Source organism: Myxine glutinosa, chromosome 2, assembly GCF_964187855.1.
Source record: "Myxine glutinosa chromosome 2, kmMyxGlut1.1, whole genome shotgun sequence".
In the NCBI taxonomy this organism is placed as follows: domain Eukaryota; kingdom Metazoa; phylum Chordata; class Myxini; order Myxiniformes; family Myxinidae; genus Myxine; species Myxine glutinosa.
In genome coordinates, this window is record NC_136262.1 from 142,514,382 (window position 1) to 142,533,654 (window position 19,273).

The 19,273-nt window shown below is 41.3% G+C and overlaps 1 protein-coding gene across 4 annotated transcripts in view; it reads right to left on the reverse strand.

The window, feature by feature from the left end:
- The window catches only part of LOC137413531 (uncharacterized), a 132,371-nt gene that overhangs the window by 86,246 nt on the left and 26,852 nt on the right, over positions 1-19,273 (reverse strand). For all 4 annotated transcript variants that reach the window (XM_078771759.1, XM_078771758.1, XM_078771760.1 and 1 more), the window contains 6 exons: positions 17,873-18,702; positions 16,866-16,971; positions 12,710-12,882; positions 12,524-12,621; positions 12,105-12,221; positions 11,760-11,882 (listed from right to left, as the gene is read on the reverse strand). In XM_078771759.1, the coding sequence (XP_078627885.1) occupies positions 11,760-11,882; positions 12,105-12,221; positions 12,524-12,621; positions 12,710-12,882; positions 16,866-16,971; positions 17,873-18,702 (1,447 nt within the window). The remainder of the gene's footprint in view (positions 1-11,759; positions 11,883-12,104; positions 12,222-12,523; positions 12,622-12,709; positions 12,883-16,865; positions 16,972-17,872; positions 18,703-19,273) is intronic.

The window sequence follows — 19,273 nt, forward strand, 5'->3', positions numbered from 1 at the left end:
CAAAACCAAAACCAAAGCAGAAATGAAAGTAATATACAGAAGTAGAAGAAGAAGAAGATACACAGGGCAGCATTAAACGGTCTTAATTATCAACGCCCAGGACAGAACACACAGACTTACACGAAAGGGGAACAGCAGGCAGGAATGACTGGAAGAGGGAGAAGGTCCAGGTGGGACAGCAGGGCTGGAAGGTCCGGGCAGAGGCACAGCATTGAGGTCCGCTCCAGGTCCACGCTCCGGGCTGGAAGTGAACAGCCAGCGGCAGCTTCTGGTCTCGTATCTCACACGGTCGGATAATGCGAATAAAGCGCGGGATTGTCGCCGTCAAACGGACCCACTCTCCTGCTTACAATGCTCCGTATCCTTGTCGGGTACCTCACTCATCTGCCGGATCACGTCTTCTCCTCAAGCAGTCCCTCGCAGCCGCTTTTATTGTCCGTCTCGGAATCAAGCCGCCGGCTCTGATGACACGCCTACCGGTTGGCTCACCTCGGCGCTGGTTGGTCGGTAAGGGCTTGCTGACTCCACCTCTGCTGACGAGTCAACGTGCCACACCTTGTTCTTGTGGCCCCGCCCCCCCTTCTTCCTCGGCTTGACCGCATGGCTTATGGCGGCGTGGTGTCAGCAAAACAGCCCAATGCAACGGCAGTGAACGCTGCTGGCAAGCGAGGTACCACAATTTGGAGAGGGAGAGCAAAATGGACGGAATGGGGCCTATCTTATTTGATTAATGCAACGCAGATTCAACTATTGGGAACAGATCCTTAACTGAAACACATAATAATGAAATACCTACGGAGAGGTCCTATGGTTCGCTACGTGTTGTACATGGACTAACTAGGGTGCGATCTTTAACAAAGCCAATTGATGGGGATATTTACAGGGGACCATTTATAAGGGAAACATTTACTAAAATTTACGAGTGAAGGTTCTAAAAACCGTAACAATATCTATCTATCTATATATATTATATATATATATATCTATATATATATATATATATATATATATATATATATATATATATATATATATATATATATACATATATACATACATACATACATACATACATACATACATACATACATACATACATATGAGCACGTTTGTTGCCGAGCACATGCTTGTTGCCAAATTTCACCTGTTCCTTGCCTGTGGCATTTAAGGCCAACTTAATTCTTCGTTTCATCCACCAAGACAGTGTGAGGTCCTCAATGGTATCCATTAGCCTTCTATTTTAATGAAGCCTGTAGTTCCTAAGTGGACTCTGTTTCTCCTGCTTATATTCTGGTCTTCAAGAAGAACGACCAGAAATGTGTAAAGTTTGATAGATCGTTGAACCGCTAAAGAAAGGAGACCTTACTGAATGTGGTAACTGGAGAGGTGTAACTATTCCATGTATTGCAAGCCAAGTGCTCCACACGATAATATGAAATAGGATGCAGAAGGTTGTGGATGGAGCATTGAGGAAAGAGCAGGCTGGATTTAAAACTCGGGTTTTAAATCCAGCCTGCTTTTTCAGAAATTTGTTCTTGCTTGCAAAATCCAGAAAGACCAGGATAATCCACCAGACTTAGTGGTGAAATGGTTTGGAGCGTCTGCTCCAAGTCTGGGAGGTCGGCGGTTCAATCCACGGTCAAGTCAAACCAAACACTTTAAAAATGGTGCGAGCTGCTTCCTTGCAACTTCCAACTTTGTGGCAAGTTTGGGGAAGGCCCTTTCCTGTTTCAGCATGACAATGCCCCCATGCACCCAAGCGAAGTCCATACAGAAATGGTTTGTCAAGATTGGTGTGGAAGAACTTGAATGGCCTGCACAGAGCCCTGACCTCAACCCCATCGAACACCTTTGGGATGAATTGGAACGCCGACTGCGAGCCAGGCCTAATCGCCCAACATCAGTGTCCGACCTCACGAATGCTCTTGTGGCTGAATGGAAGCAAATCGCCGCAGCAATGTTCCAACATCGAGTGGAAAGCCTTCCCAGAAGAGTGGTGGCTCTTATACAGGCCTGCGGATTTCACGGAAACGATCATTACCGGTCGCGTGTCGGTAACGTGACAGCAAAAACACGGAACCGAAAGTACGTTTCCCATTGCAGAAAGGCAGTGTAAGGCAAAAAGATGTAGTATTTACCTTCACGTGTGATTTGCAGCTAACTATTTTAGAAGTTGAGTTTTATTTCCAACAAAATTAGGCCGGCAAAGCAGATAGCATGCACAGTCACGTGAAAAAGTAAGTACACCCCATGTAAAGTTTGAACTTTTTCAACATATTTCAACATACAGCTATTTGATCTTCATTTCAACAATATTGATAGATAAAGGTGATATAATATAACAAATATCATGAAACATTTACATTTTGTAGTCCATTGTATCATTTAAATAAACATAAATGCAAATTTCGCATGTGGAAAAAGTAAGTACACCACTACATTTATCACGACTTAAAATACCTAAAATTTGAATCAGGTGCACCAGCTCAGGTGCAAATGATTAGAACATCGTCAGAGAGGATCTTGGAGGAACCTGTCTTATTTAAACCTCAGACATTTAATTTGGTTTGCTCTTTGTTGTTGAAGTGTGCGGCGTCACCATGCCGAGATCAAAAGAGCTGTCTGCGGTTCAGAAAGAAGGTTATAGATGCCTACGAGTCTGGGAAGGGATTAAAAAAGATCTTCAAACAATTTGAAATCAATCATTCGACTGTCCAGAAGATCATCTACAAGTGGAGAAGATTCCAAACAACTGCCAACTTGTTCAGGCCAGGCCGCTCCAGCAGGTTCAGCCCGAGAGCAGACCGCAATATGCTGAAAGAAGTCTCTAAGGACCCCAGAACGTCATCACGTGACCTACAGGTTGCTCTTGCCACTGTTGATGTCAAAGTGCACGAGTCTACCATTAGAAAGCGGTTGCACAAATTTGATCTGCATGGGAGGTGTGCCAAGAGGAAACCTTTGCTGTCCAGAAAGAACATCAGGGCAAGAATAAAGTTTGCCAGTGAGCACCCTAGGCAAAGACCAGCACTTCTGGGACAATGTGCTCTGGACAGATGAGTCAAAGGTAGAGCTATTTGGCCACAGTACCAGAAGACATGTTTGGTGAAAACCAAAGACAGCATTTGACCACAAGAACCTGATACCAACTGTAAAGCATGGTGGTGGAAATATTATGGTTTGGGGGCAGCTTTGCTGCATCAGGGCCTGGGCAGCTCACCATCATAGAATCCACGATGAATTCTTCATTGTACCACAGGGTGCCTGAGGATAATGTGAGGCCATCTGTCGGGAAGTTGAAGCTCAACCGAAGGTGGACCATGCAACATGACAACGACCCTAAACATACCAGTAAATCCAACAAGGAATGGCTGAAAAGAAAGAAATGGAGGGTTCTGGAATGGCCAAGTCAAAGGCCGGATCTAAATCCCATCGAGATGATGTGGGGGGATTTGAAACGAGCTGTGCATGCAAGAAACCCCTCAAACATCGCACAGCTGAAAGAATTCTGCATGGAGGAGTGGGCAAAAATTTCTCCCAGTCGATGTCAGAAACTGGTAGACAGTTATAACAAACGCCTACTTGATAGTCAGGTTCACTATGTTTTTTCGTTCAAAATTTTGGTAGATTAGCAAAACTATACATTTTTGGAATATTCAGAGCATGAGGAATCCAAAAATTAATGTTTACATTTGCGTAGACACCTTTGCGAAAATGACACTCAGGACAGTGATGAAGATCTGTAAAAGCATATTCCTGAACGGTATAGACCTCGTAGATCCTGTGTATAGGACTTATAGTTCAATCTGATACTACCTATAACTTCCTATAACTTCAAAGGACTTGCAATATCATGTATTATGTAATACAGTTATATCACAAATATAAAGACAATGGTTTTCAATTACCTTTGTTTGTTGCTTTTCTATAATCCTGAGCACTATTTTGAGGCCTTTATTGGATTCCTTGACCCAGAAAACATAGGATTAGCATATTTAATCATGTCTCCAGGTTGACTAGAAGCCGAGATAGCACAAAATATGTATTTTCTGGCGGCCATTTTCAAAATCCAAAATGGCGACCATGCAGGTGTCTGTGCAAATGCCAACATTGATTTTCAGATTCTCCATGCTCTGAAGATTCCAAAAATGTACAGGTTTGCTAATCCCAAAATGTTGAAAGAAATTATATTTGTTAACATAGTGAACCTGACTATCTTCATCACTGTCCTGAGTGTCATTTTCGCAAAGGTGTTTACGCAAATGTAAACATTAATTTTTGGATTCCTCATGCTCTGAATATTCCAAAAATGTATAGTTTTGCTAATCTACCAAAATTTTGAACGAAATTATATTTGTTAACATAGTGAACCTGACTATGAGGTTGTTTCTGCCAAAGGGGGCAATACCACCTATTGGAGCCAAGGGTGTACTTACTTTTTCCACATGCGAAATTTGCATTTATGTCTATTTAAATTATACAATGGACTACAAAATGTAAATGTTTCATGGTATTTGTTATATTATATCACCTTTATCTATCAATATTGTTGAAATGAAGATCAAATAGCTGTATGTTGAAATATGTTGAAAAAGTCCAAACTTTACATGGGGTGTACTTACTTTTTCACGTTGACTGTAGTTTCTCACATTCAGGTTCGCGATATGACTTCCGCTTTGACGGACATGCGCATCGGTCTAAATTACAGACTTCCTTTTCAAAATGGCATCCTTTGCTAAGCGAAAAAACCCCGAAAATGTCACCTTTAAAACATTACGAAAATGGTCATTCAGCGACGATTTGAAGCGGATTGCGATGGGGAAGGCTTGGTCACATTGCTCCACTGCAAAGTATGAGCTACTCATTACACAGACATACGGAAGGAGGCATCGCGCCGGGGCATAAGCGGTCCACCACTGACTGCGATTGTAAACTACGTGAACGGCGTGACCTATGTTCACAAGGTAAAGGGAGACACTGACAACCGAACCTACTGCAGTACATTTATTCCAATCCAGAATTTATTTAACAAATACTTAGGCCTATATCAGTACTGGGTAGGCCTATATTACTTTGCTAAACGCAAATAATTTCAATATTAAAACATAAAGATTGATAACAGTTTACAACAACAATAGTCCATAATCATAAATAAATACAATATCATTGACATTTTAAAAATGAACGAAAATTTAATAATATTAACGAGCCGAAACCCGTGGAACATCCACGGAAGGGAGGATGTGGTGTATGGATAGAGTGTACCATTATGGATGGCATAGGGGATTTGCTTGTCCGAGTAAGACTTCGGAAGAAAGATGAGAATGAAGAGTGCGTATATGAACAACGATCGCCGACACCGGCACAAATGCATGCTCTGGATTGTCCACTTAGTGGACGGCTTGCTTTCGCCTTCGCCTGTCCAATCAGCAGACGGCTTGCTTCGCCTTTGCCCAGCAGACGCCAATACGATGGCGTCGTAAGATGGCGTCGTATCGGCAGTTAATCGGATGCTTTTGGGCCCCAACGTCGGCTAATTCAGATTTTTCGAGTATGGCTGTACGTGATAAACAAAGAGCGCGGTTCGTAGATCGTAAATCCATTAGTGCCGTGGGCATCGGGTCACTGGGTGTGGCGTAAAATGGATAACAAAGTCGAGTCCTTACGCTATTATTATATAGATTTATTAATTTTAAAACAGGATAAGCCCATCAAATTGACAGAATTTGCTCTTCTCTGATAATAAACATCAACCTCAATAATGATGTTGGGCTACCTGGTGTTGGTGTCAACCTTGGTGTTGGGCTAGCGGCTAGGGTGCCGGCTTAGGATCCTAGGATCCTGGGTTCGGATCCCGGTCGATCGCTGAATTAACGCCAGGGGGGTTGACTCAGCCTGTCATCCTTCCGAGGTCGGCTAATTGAGTACCAGTTCACTGGTAATTCCCTGTTTGTCGTTAAAGGCGGCAAAAAGGGTTGGCGTCAGGAAGGGCATCCGGCCGTAAAACATTGCTTCAAAAAGGGGACCGAAAAACAACAACAACCACGGTTCCCAAAAAAGGCCAACCCCCGCTTTGCGGGGAAAAATGGCCTCTAAAGGTGGTTTTTATAACCTCAATAATGAACATGCGTTAATTACATTGCATACATGTAAATGACAGGATTTATTATTGGAGACTATATTTTTAATTTTGTGTTACAAATGTTTTGCTTTACAAATTCTAAAGGAAAAAAAATCGTTTACCATTAGGTTTGGGCACGGAACCGGAATTTTGTTTCCCATCGGTTCCCATAAACTTAAATCACGGAACCGAAAAACGGTTACCGATGAGATCTGAAATCCCCAGGCCTGTTATTGCAACAAAGGTGAGGGGGGGGGGGGGGAACCCACTCCATATTAATGCCCATGATTTTGGAATGAGATGTTCGACGAGCACATATGGGTGTGATGTTCGGGTGTCCACATACTTTTGGCCATGTAGAGTACTTGCACCAAGTTTAGTCAAAATTCCATCACTTATTCACAAGTTAGCGCAGTTATGTGTCGGTTTGACTTTTTGTGTGATTAATGTTAGTGCTTTCACGAGCCTCGATCTTGTATGCAAAAAAAATAAAAATAAAATAAAATAAAACAGAATTTTTACCTTCCCGGGGACTCTTGACCCAATAATGTTATCCATTTATCTTTTCATCATTATACATACATGTACCAAATTTGACTTAGTTCCCTTTAACTGTTTTTAGGTTATCACGGTAACGAAAAACTATTATAGCCACTGACCTTTGACCTCTTAAACCCCAAAATCAAATCAGTTCATCTTTGCATCATAATATATAATTAAACAAAGTTTAGTCAAAATCCCATGACTGGTTCACAAGTTATCGAGGTAACAGGATTTTTTTTACCGAACATGACCTCTGACCTTTGACCTCATGACACCAAAATCTAAGCCTGGTGTTGGCTTAACGGTTAAGGTGCTGGCTTGGGATCCTAGGATCCTAAGTTTGAATCCCGGTGGATCGTTGAATTAACGCCAGGGGGGTTGACTGAGCCTGTCATCCTTCCAAGGTCGGCAAATTGAGTACCAGCTCACTGGTAATTGGGGGCACTGCATCAGTGGCACAAACATGCTTCCAGAGAAATGATGCAACCAGCAGCCGCAGGCTGCATATGAAAACAGCAACAACCAAAATCTAATCAGTTAATAAGTACCTCATTATACATACCTGCACCAATTTGACTAAAATCACTTTCACTGTTCTCAAGTTATCCCGGTTACGAACACCTATTATGGACAGACGCACAGATGGATAATCCGAAAACACAATACCTCCGGTGACTTCGTCGGCATAGGCATAGGCATTAAAAAAAAAAAACTCAAGTAATGTGATTGCATCGCCAATATGCCGCGTAGGCACTACCCGTGCTCACAAGTAGATGCCCTCGTTGACTGTTCTAAAAATAAACAAGTTTGATTTAAATCCCTTCAGCTGTTCTCAAGTATCAGATTTTTACCAGACATGACGGGTTTCACATCCATCGGTGAAACAGTTTTGAGAAGGGATTTTTTTTTTTTAAATATCGGCTTATTTTCTAAGATGGCTGCCAAACCACATGACATATGACATAAAAAATGTTCACTCTGCATGTGTATGGGTAAGGGATCACGTTTGTTAAGTTTCGTGTTGATCGCATAAGGTTAGTTTTTCTATCCAAGATGGCTAGCAAACCACATGACCTACGACATCAACATTTTAAAATTATATGCGGCAATGTTGTTTGATGACATTTGTAAAGTTTCGCATCGACAGCGTAAGCAGTTTCTGAGATATAGTTATTAAAAATTCCTTTCCATCCAATATGGCTGCCACCATGTGACCGATGATGTTTTTGTGATCAAATTTTAATCTCCATGCCTCGTCGATGATACTTAATGTTTGGAGTCAATTGCTTCGGTGGTTTGGGAGAAGACGTTTTTTTTTTTTTTAGAGGTTTCAGGTTAAATCCAATAGGGCAGCAAAACCATGTGACCTTATGAAGTCATAAATTTAATATTTCAATTCAAATAGGTCATAGATTATGTGCATGAAATTACAATTTTTTAGGATAAAGCATTCGATTAGAACATTTATCGCTGGTATACCATTTCACTGATGTCAGCATTATCATGATTTTGTTCCACATTGGGAGTACTTCACAATGTGTGAAGTTTCAATTTTTTCCATTCAGCGGTTTCTGAGAAATATTTTTTAAATTATTTACATTTAATCCAAGATGGCTGCCATACCATGTGACCTATGACATCACAATTATCATAAATACATTCCACATGGGTGTCACTCCTTCTCTGAAAGTTTAATCTCAATTGAACATGTGATTGCTGAGAAAAACGAGGTTCAACACGTACAGACGGACGGACAACCCGAAAACACAATGCCTCGGGCCACCTTCGGGCGCGGAGGCATAAAAAGGGAATGGAAGGTGTCGAGACCAATTTTTTCACTCCAAGAACAATAATACAACAATGTAATGAATGGAATTCAGGTCTCCTGACTGACATCTATCATTGACAACTATCGGGGACGCCTCTTTGCGGAGGTTTTACCCCCCCCCCCCTCCCAACGCAAGCCGGGGGCCAAATTTTCCCCATTTTTCCCTGCTTCCCAGATTTGTCAGGACAGCGCGCGGTCATGGTCAGACTGCCGAACAGTCCCCACGGACCGGCCCTTTCCCTCTTGTCTCTCTTGCCTGTCTGTCTGTCTGTCTGTAATAAAATGATTTTAAAGGTTAAAAAAATTCCAGAGGTTTAGCGCTATTAAAGCAGTCTTGTACACCACCAAGTCCAAATACTGCAAAACTGGAGGTTTGTGGAAGTGGAAAGAAGGCGATTTGTGTTCGACAGTGTTCAAGGAAATAATTCAATTGAACCAAAATAAAGATTGTAAAGGTCGTATAAATAAATAAATTCAAGGTTTTAGCGCCGTTTTATTCCGTCTATTACAACATCCTTTCAAACACGTTACATTAGTTCTACGTGTCTGTTGTTTGTGTCCTTTACAACGTCCAAACAGTTTCCTGTTTGCAATTTTGTTTGATTGCCAGGCAGGCAGAGAGAATAAAAATATTATCTCACTCTTCTCTGTGCATGTGCGATCGGGACAAATTCAGAGACAAAGTATTGTTCAACGTCAGATTTGTCTTCCTATTCATGTTCCGATTCCTGCTCAAAATATAACATTCAATTTAAACAAGTTGTTCCTCGATCATAAACTGATAAGACTTTTAGTATTCCGCTTCGCGTGCATGGGGTAACAATGCTATCATGTGCAGTGACTTGGCCATACGAGATGTCAACAAGCTTATGCATCTAGAGTCTATGGCGACTAACAGGAAGTGGGGAGTGGGCCACGGGGGATAGGGAGTTTATAGGGAGAGGGGATTCAGATATTCTACAAATAATACAGAAAGCAAGAGTAGCATTTATGAAGATAGAAAAAAATCTGAAAATTAGAAGAGTACAACACAAGAACAAAGTTTCAAATTTTTGATAGAAATATAAACTTGGTTCTACTATTTGACTGTGAAGCATGGAAAGTAATTAAAAACCAAAATCTATTGCATAGAAACTAAGATCCTATATTTAGAGCCGTCACAAAAATATTTTGCAAATCTGGCCAGATTGGGTCAGCAAGGAGGAGATAAAAAGGACTGGTAGGACAAACAACAAAGAGGAAATTATAATGAAGAGGTGGAGATGATGACGATCAGTGGCATGAGTAAGTTCCTCAAGAGGCTCCATAATTTTAGACAGGACAGGATTACAAGTCACAACAAGAAAAAGAGCAATCAGAGATTGCAAACCCTCGCCAGGATGTATTTTCAGTGGTTTTTAAGGCTTTTGTGTTAAAACAAATATGGCGGCAGAACCACGTGACCGATGACGTCATCATTATTTTTTATCGAAACTAATTTATTCCTGGATTATGCTCAAGAAATTTCATCTTGATCGGATGAAGTTTCATACATGTCGAATTACGACGTCATAATGGAGGCACCTATAACATAATCATTAACATATTTTATTCCCCATTGAGAGTTCTTTACAATGAGCCATGTCTCAATTTTTTATATTCAGCACTTTCGGAGATGTAGAGGTGCAAAGTTTTTCGGTTTTTCCAAAATGGCGGCCGAACCACGTGACTGATGACGTCATCATTATTTTTTCATCATCAGACCGATGACGTCACCGGACCAACGGTTGCAGAGAAAATAATATTTATTCTGTGCGGACAAACAGACAGACAGACAGACAAACAGACAAACAAACGGACTCAAATGAATGCAATACGCTCTCCTCTGGCGAGGGTAATAACCTGGTCTTGCTCCTATATTAAAGTCCTCTGCCTCTCTTGCAAATTTTAAAAGTATCCTTCCCCCCCCCCCACCCGACCCCCCCCCCCCCCCCTTCCCCCTTGATAACCTTCCAAAATCTAGACTGACTGCTCAACTCCAATGCTTTATTCCTCTTCCTGAGTCAATTCAATATCACTCTTCTAGTCAGGTTCACTATGTTAACAAATATAATTTCGTTCAAAATTTTGGTAGATTAGCAAAACTATACATTTTTGGAATATTCAGAGCATGAGGAATCCAAAAATTAATGTTTACATTTGCGTAGACACCTTTGCGAAAATGACACTCAGGACAGTGATGAAGATAGTCAGGTTCACTATGTTAACAAATATAATTTCTTTCAAAATTTTGGGATTAGCAAACCTGTACATTTTTGGAATCTTCAGAGCATGGAGAATCTGAAAATCAATGTTGGCATTTGCACAGACACATGCATGGCCGCCATTTTGGATTTTGAAAATGGCCGCCATAAAATACATATTTTGTGCGACCTCGGCTTCGAGTCAACCTAGAGACTTAATTAAATATGCTAATCCTATGTTTTCTGGGTCAAGGAATCCAATAAAGGCCTCAAAATAGTGCTCAGGATTATAGAAAAGCAACAAACAAAGGTAATTGAAAACCATTGTCTTTATATTTGTGATATAACTGTATTACATAATACATGATATTGCAAGTCCTTTGAAGTTATAAGTTGTTATAGGAAGTTATAGGTAGTATCAGATTGAACTATAAGTCCTATACACAGGATCTAAGAGGTCTATACCGTTCAGGAATATGCTTTTACAGATCTTCATCACTGTCCTGAGTGTCATTTTCGCAAAGGTGTCTACGCAAATGTAAACATTAATTTTTGGATTCCTCATGCTCTGAATATTCCAAAAATGTATAGTTTTGCTAATCTACCAAAATTTTGAACGAAAAAACATAGTGAACCTGACTATTCCCTGCAGGACTTCAAGTCAGCAGTACATCAGCATCTCATATTACCTTGAAGCTCAATTTGCAATAATTTGTACCCAACTGACCCTCCCTCAATCTACTTAACCTAAATGCAGTTTGTGTTGCTTTCCCTGTTCATTCATTCCCTTGCTTAATGCGTCTTCCTGTCGCCTTAATGCATCACTGTTACATTGTTCAATACTTGTCCAACCCTTTGTCATGTCCTTCTACCAAGAGCCGATATAAAAAAGTACATTCATGCAGCTGGGAAAATAAGGATTGCCAAAATAATTACTTTGACAATATTTGCTCTCCAATCACAACTATCCCTCTGGCCATACACCCTGGGTCCTCTTTTCAGTTTCTCTTTCCTTTAACTGATGCGTAATGAGAAATTCACGTACGTGAGAGATGCAAGGTGTTCTGGAACAACTCTCTCAGTCTGCAGCAGTCTCTTGTAGAAAAACGTGCTGAATATATGCACTCTTTCGGCATCCTTTTTTCCCAATTTTTCCATCACAAGATACCTTGAAAAGAGGAGATCATGTTAATGGACATTCAGTCAATTCTGTTTTCATTCATCAAGTTGGCTGACGTTTATCTAACTGACTTGTAATGTTTGTTTTTCCCACTCCTTTCACTCCCCTCTTAAACATGACATAGTTCCCTATGCTCACCTCTCAAACTTTCCACTGTCCTACTATACCACCCTCCAACCCCACTCTCCCAACCCCGAAAAAACATTTTACTTGAGGTAGAAGTCAATAATAATGTCATTGAGAAATTCGCCAGGCTCCAGACACAGCAGATCATCTGTACTGACACCAATACCCCCTTTATTTGGTGGAGGAGGGTAAATAAACAACCTAAAACATGGGAGGGGGAGGGAGGGAGGGAGGAGAAGAAAGATTTCTGGGTTAAATTGCATGATATTAGCAGTGGTCCAGAACTTCATATTGTATATCGTTATTCCTAATATAATATATGTTTTCCACAATGCGTCCATATACAAATGTAGTAGAGTAATTCAACTGCCGCTTAGCCCAGCATTGCAAGTTAAGAGAAACAAAATCCTTGTGCATGGTCGGCCTTCAGATAGTTGTAGGCAATTAATCATTGTTTTTTTTAGCATATTGACCTATGACGTGTGAAAGAAGATAACTCTGACCTTCGGACAGGAACAGCAGGCCGTGGAGGTTCTGGGGGTCCATAGAGGGAGAGACTCCCTGAAGGATGTAGATGTAAAACAGGTGATGGCCAAGGAAGCTGCAGCGGAAAAAAAGTAGGAAAAGATAAAACAAGGGAGGAAAAGTAGGAAAACAAAAGATAAAATTTGCACCACTTTTCAACATACCCTTTGTCCACTCCCTCTAGAAAGCTGTGGTCGTAATCCTGGGTATCTCTGCTGTAAGTAGGGTCCATGGGGAAAGTGAGAATACGAAGGACAGACTTGAGTGCTCAGGGCTTGAGAATCAAATTCTCTTTGTATATGTGGCCCATGAAGTTGGATTCTTTGCTGCACATGATCTACAAAAAAGGTTTATATGAGAGTGAGTGGAAGACATCTTCACATTCAATCGTAGAAACAGCGGATGTGTCAACAAAGCTAAAACACAATGAAAAGGCATGACCTAATACATTATATAATGCATATAACAACATGGAAAAGTCCCTGAACTGCACATACTGAAGTCATGCGTGAACCTGTCTTTTTATCGTCATGCCAACAGATATTCAAACTACTTTCAAGGGAATTAACATTCTCCGACTGGAATGTCAGGAAAAGCCAATGTGGCTCAATAATGACCGACAAGAAGAAGGAAATCAACCACACCACCTGGTGTGATGTACTTATGACACCAACCCAAACAATGTGGTCGACTTGATGTCCTCAGAGCAACTTGAGAAATACTAAAAGGCTATTTGCGAAAAGGCTGCATAGCTGTTGTTCTCCTCCTCTTCTCTTTATAAGGGGAGAGGTCCAATGGCACCAAGCTCCTGCCCTTCTTTGACAACGATCTTCCTCCACTTCCCTCAGTCCTCAGCCAACTCTCTCTACCCTCCAACCACCCCCACCTTACTTATATCCCTCCTCACACAATCCACACATCTCAACTGCGATCTACCTGTTTTCCTCCGACCTTGTTCCCTCAACCTATCCACTCTCTTTGCCATTCTCTTTTCCCCCAGACACCAAGTGTCGAGCCCATTTCAACTGGCATTTCCATCAATCTCCTCATGAAGCTCATAGACTGCACAACAAACTCCTCTCACAGTTCATCCATTCTCCTTCCACCCACCCTCTTCACTCCTGCAATCCTCCTGACAAAGCTGTTCTCGCAAACCCGCAGCCTCTGTTGTTGTCGCTCAGTCAGTATCACCATCTCAAGACCGTAAAGATAGGCCGGCATTCCACAAGACATCAGCACCTTTCCTTTCAATCTCCTTGAAATCTTTCTGTCTGCTATTACACCCTCCCCACCCTCATCCACGCATCTGCACCCACCTGAATCCTCCTCCGCACCTGTCTCTGATTTACCATCCCCAATCACTACTGTTCCTCCCAGATACTCAAACCTATTTCCTTGTCTGATCTCCTTCCCCTCCAACCTGATATTTATTTATTTTCTCTGCTGCCTGACCCACATCACCTCCGTCTTCTCCATGCTCATTTTCAGCCCATGTTTCTCAAATACCTCCTTCGACTCCCCCAGTACTTCCTGCGTCTCCCACCCACAACAACCAGATCATCTGCATAAAATATCCTCCCCAGAATATATTTCATGTTTACCTTCCTGCTTACTAGTGCCATCATAATGATGAACATGAGTGGGCTGAGAGTGCTTCCCTGCCTCAAACCGATGTGCAAACTGACATCCCAGGACCAATTAAAACTCTTCTCTTCGTCCCCTTGCACATCGCTTTCACCAACGTAACTTCTGCTACCAGCACTCCCAGCCATCTCAGTGTCGCCATTACCATCTCTCTCGTGACAATGCCATAGGCCCACTCCAGATCCACAAATGCTAATGCCATTTCACCGTGCACCTCCAACCTCTTCTTCTCAGCGTGAACATGCCATATGTCATTTCCCTACCCTTTCTAAACCCCTGCTGCTCTTCTCTGATCTCCTTCTCCACATTCTTCCTTAATCTCCGGTCCAGAATCATATGCAGCACCTTCATGACATGATTCAGGAGTGTAATGCCCCTGTACTTCCCTGGATGCCTGTCTCGGTCATTGAAAAGGGTGCCTGTCAAAAATCCCCTCATCAAAAACAAGGAAAAGTCAGTAAATAAATAAATAAACAAAAAAAATCATTAACCTTCAGACAATTTCTGTTGCTTATGAAAATCAACTACGTTTATGAAAATCAATAACAGCACAAAAGTTCATTCTTGAGAAAAAGAAACGACATGGGTGGTAAAATGCCATAATACTTTCTCCTAAGTACTGTTAAACAGGTTTTTGAACGTGCCAGTAAGGACATTTTTGATTCACAGTATTCAAGTATATAATTCAATTGAACAAAATAAAGATTTTAAAGGTTTTAGAAAGTTGTTTTTCAGAAGTTTACCGCTGATGATGCACCATCTTTTATACCACTTTATTTAACACGTTACATTAGTTATTCACGCCTGTTGTTTGTGTCCTTTATGATGTCCTTAAAGGCTAAGTTTCCCTTTTGGGATCACTTTCAATTTTGATCGACTGCCAGACAGACAAGCAGGGTAAAAAAAGACCGGAAGTCTAACAGCGGCGTAGCTGGGCTTGTAGAATATTATAAACCACAAACACGTATGATTAGCTTTTTAAACAGTTGTTAATGCTGCTAATAACATTAAACAAAGAAATTTGGAGGAATCCCGACATCAGTGAGGAAAGTTTGACTTACAGAACTGAGCAAAGATCTACTGTAATCTATATACTCCACAATGGTTGGGTAAATAACATGACCCTTCTGCCGCTAAAGTGGCGTTTTTCGTTGCGGCCTTTTTAAACCCACCAATTCAAGTTTTGTTTTGAAAACCACCAATGAAACCCACTTTTCCTGCTGTTCAACATGAAACTGAAAGGGAGGAAGACCGGGGTGTGCTCATTTACCAAGCAGCTAGCTAGTGCTTGCCGAGCCAGCCGCTCCTTAAGGGTTTTGAAAGGAGTGCTTACTCGAATGCTTAAACCACTTGGCGATCTCTCCACAATAAACTTGGTAAATGAACACACTCAATGTTCTTGAGACCCGACCAAAGATCGACTGTAATCTATATACCCCAAAGAGGAATGACCCATCATGCCACTCCCGTAGTGAACGGATGTACTAGTAAATTAAAATGTCGGTCAGTGGAGTCAGCCATCTTAATGACAGTGACGGGCCGACACAAAACTGCCGCTACTTTAATATAAAGATGATGATATATTTTAACCTCCAGTAACTTTACAGTCACTACGAAGGGATTAGTGCTACAATTCGATTAACAATAATATTAACGTTACATTATCATTATGATAAAAATGATATTACGAAAAACAACCGAGGCTAATTCCTTACTTTAGCGTTATTTGTACCATACACCGCTCATCATTGATTCATGAACCATACAGCGCTTCAACCTAGAATCTTTGCAATAACGACCAAGAGATTGCAGTGTTATGATTAGATTTACTATATTAGTATTAACGCTATTATTATTATTATTATGAAAACAACACTATTGTCGTAAGAAACCTGGGCTAATTTGTCCAAAGCGGCCTGAAGATGAGGGATGAAGGCATGAAGCCTAAGGCCTATACATACTGTGTCGTTGGAAGACCCGTACCGTCTATGGCTCTATGCTTTCGATATTTGATGATCATTAAACAATCGATTTGTTTGTGTTTCACACCGAATGTAAAACGTAAAGGTAGAGCATGGCAATTGCGATTATATGACAGGTTCGACGATATGTTCGGCCTGAACAACACTGGAATCAAAATGCAGGAGTGTGGAGTCAGCCGTCGTATGCCATAATGACATCAGCCATAATGACATCACCCTGTCATGTGACCAGATCCTCAGCTCTGATTGGTATACATTTGAGGGGACATACATACATACATACATACATACATGCATACATACGGAAGGACAAACTCTGTTCTAGACTGCTTTTCCCTATGGGCTACGCCGTAAAAAAATTGCCTGAGCGCATGTGAGGTTGGGACGAGATTCCATATAATTTGCCAAAATCAGAGCCAAAGCACTGCCAAACTACAGGATCGCATTCCGATTCATATTCACAATATAACAATGTTCAATTTAAATGAAGTTGTCCCTCGATTATAAAGCGACGTTTGAAGATAGACAGACAAAGTGAACCAATTTCTTAACCCCTCTTTACTCTTCGCGCACACAGGGTAACAAAAGTTTGACTTTTTTTTTTTTTTTTAATCAGGAGTGTGAAAACTGAGAAAACAATGTTGAATAAAATAATTACAAAGCAATGCAAATAATTTAATCGTATTCAACTCACTGTCCTGTTTTCTCTTCCACTGACCAACTCGATGCAAGAGTGAAGAAGAAGCCAAATCGTACCTGACTCTCAAGCGCTTATGGTCCACCATCATTGCAGATATAGCCTACAGTCAAGGCAATAGAGCAACATCATCAGGTTAATTGACAACAGTTACAACAGCAAAGAAAATGAAATGTAATGTGAATGGCCAAACTAGAAAGCATCTGAAAATGCAAAGCCCGTCCACGTCCGTTTGTATTCAGACGTCTTCTTCTTCTTCTTCTTCTTCTTCCGTATGCTCAAAATAACGAAAACGGTTAAAAAAATAAAAAATAAATGAAAATTGATGATCTTATGCAGCCGAGACCTTTGAGCTTTAGATCTAACTAAATAATTAGCTTCTATATTTTGATTGAATGAATGAATGAATGATCGTTTTAAGGCCATTTCCTCCACTAGAGTGGGGGTTGGCCTTGCGGGCCCCATGACAATCATGGTTCCCTTTTTGAGGCAATGTTTTTATGGCCGGATGCCCTTCCTGACGCCAACCCTTAGTCGCCTCTTACGATGCGCAGGGAAACGGTGTACCTATTCTAAACCGGGGTACACACCGGGATTTTGATTGGTGAACCAATTTCTCTCAATGGGGAAGAATTACTTTAAAAAGATGAATCAATTTTGGTGAAGATCCAGATCCGGATCTTCACCAAAATCGAATGAATTAGTTCTTGTCACACACCCAACTGGTCCACCAAATTTCGTCCATGTCCGTCCATACCTTTTTGAGATATACTGCTCACAGACAAACAGACAAAGGGGTGAAAACGTAACGTCCGTCCACCTTCCATGGTGAAGGTAATTACAAGAACACGAGTAAACTGCACAAACACAGATAGTAAATGAGATCTGAAGCTAGATTCCCATCATCATGTAATAATAAACAGACCAGCAATTAACAGTGAACAGCGTTAAAAAGGCAGAAGGAAATGTATTACGAGGGAGGTCACTGAAATTAATCTGCTTACCTTTCTCTTCCTTTCTTTCTGCGGAGTTGTTTCACTTCCCCTTTTCACCGATTTCCACCTCCCTCCAACTACTTCCCCTCGCTGACTTTTTTCTCCCTTTTTAGCCTGAGTATCTTCACCATCACCTTTTGCTTGTGCCAGTCTTGATTTTTCATCTCTCAAACACCTCATTTCTGCTCTATCAACTTGCTCTTCCTCCTCCTCCTCCTCCTCCTCCTCCTCTCCTGGGAAGGATTTGTGGCAATCGATTTCATTGTCCTCACCAAAACTATCTCCTGCTTTTACACAATCATCATTTTCTTCTCCCTCAAATTCTGAAAAGCTTTCTCCTTCAGTCTCATCCTCCCCATCAGAATGACCCACTCTCTCCTTTGCAATCTCTTCATCTTCCTCTTCGTCCTCATAATCCTCTTCATCCTCATAATCATCTTCCTCACAGTCATGTTCACATGCTTCACCACGCAGACAGCGCTCACAATTTAACCTTTCATTTTCTATATCTGCTTCATCTTCCAAGACCTCTTCTTCTCCTTCTTCCTCGTCCTCCTCGTCCTCCTCGTCCTCTCCCTCATATTCATCAAAACACTCTTGCTCATCTACTTCATCCTCTTCTGCTTCATCTTCACAATCCTCTTCACAGCATTCTTCACAACTACCATCATCACAACCACTGCAACCAATCATTTCTTCTCCACCTTCAAAATCTTCCTCGTCTTCATCACATTCTTCTTCATCTTGCTCCAACTCTCTCTCATCCAAAGTTGAGTGTTTCTTCATTCCGGTAACTTCTGTCTCCTCCTCTTCATTTTCATCTCCACTTGAGAGGACAACTGCGGAAATAAAACAACAAATATGGACTACACGCGCACACACGCGCATGCACGCACACACACACACACACACACACACACACACACACACACACACACACACACACACACACACACACACACACAGCCAAAGGGAAGGAATAATTTAATTAGTTATCTCTTAAAGTTTGTTTCGGTTAACTGTTTTGTTCAATTACACCAATTACAATCGCCATCCCTTCATTACACTGAACTCTCTCTTATTGTTTCAGCATGAGGTGTGAAATGTTTTCTCTAATTACCCCCCTTTTGAGGGTTCACTTCAGTGTGGAGTTCTTGTTTGTTGAACGGACTCGTTCTGCAAGATGCTGTGTGGGACATCACGTGACTAGTCACGTCTGCCTTGACTGATTTGTGGGAATTTTGGCCATTGGGATTTGAACGTCAGGGTTTTTCTGAAAGATAACGAATAACAGCCTTCGTAACACAAGAGGTAACCTCCCTGACGACACTTGGCCTATTGCACGCCGATTAGTTGGTTCGTGTGTTTTTGGGTAAGTGAGATTTACAGTTCTCAAGGGGGAAAAGAGTA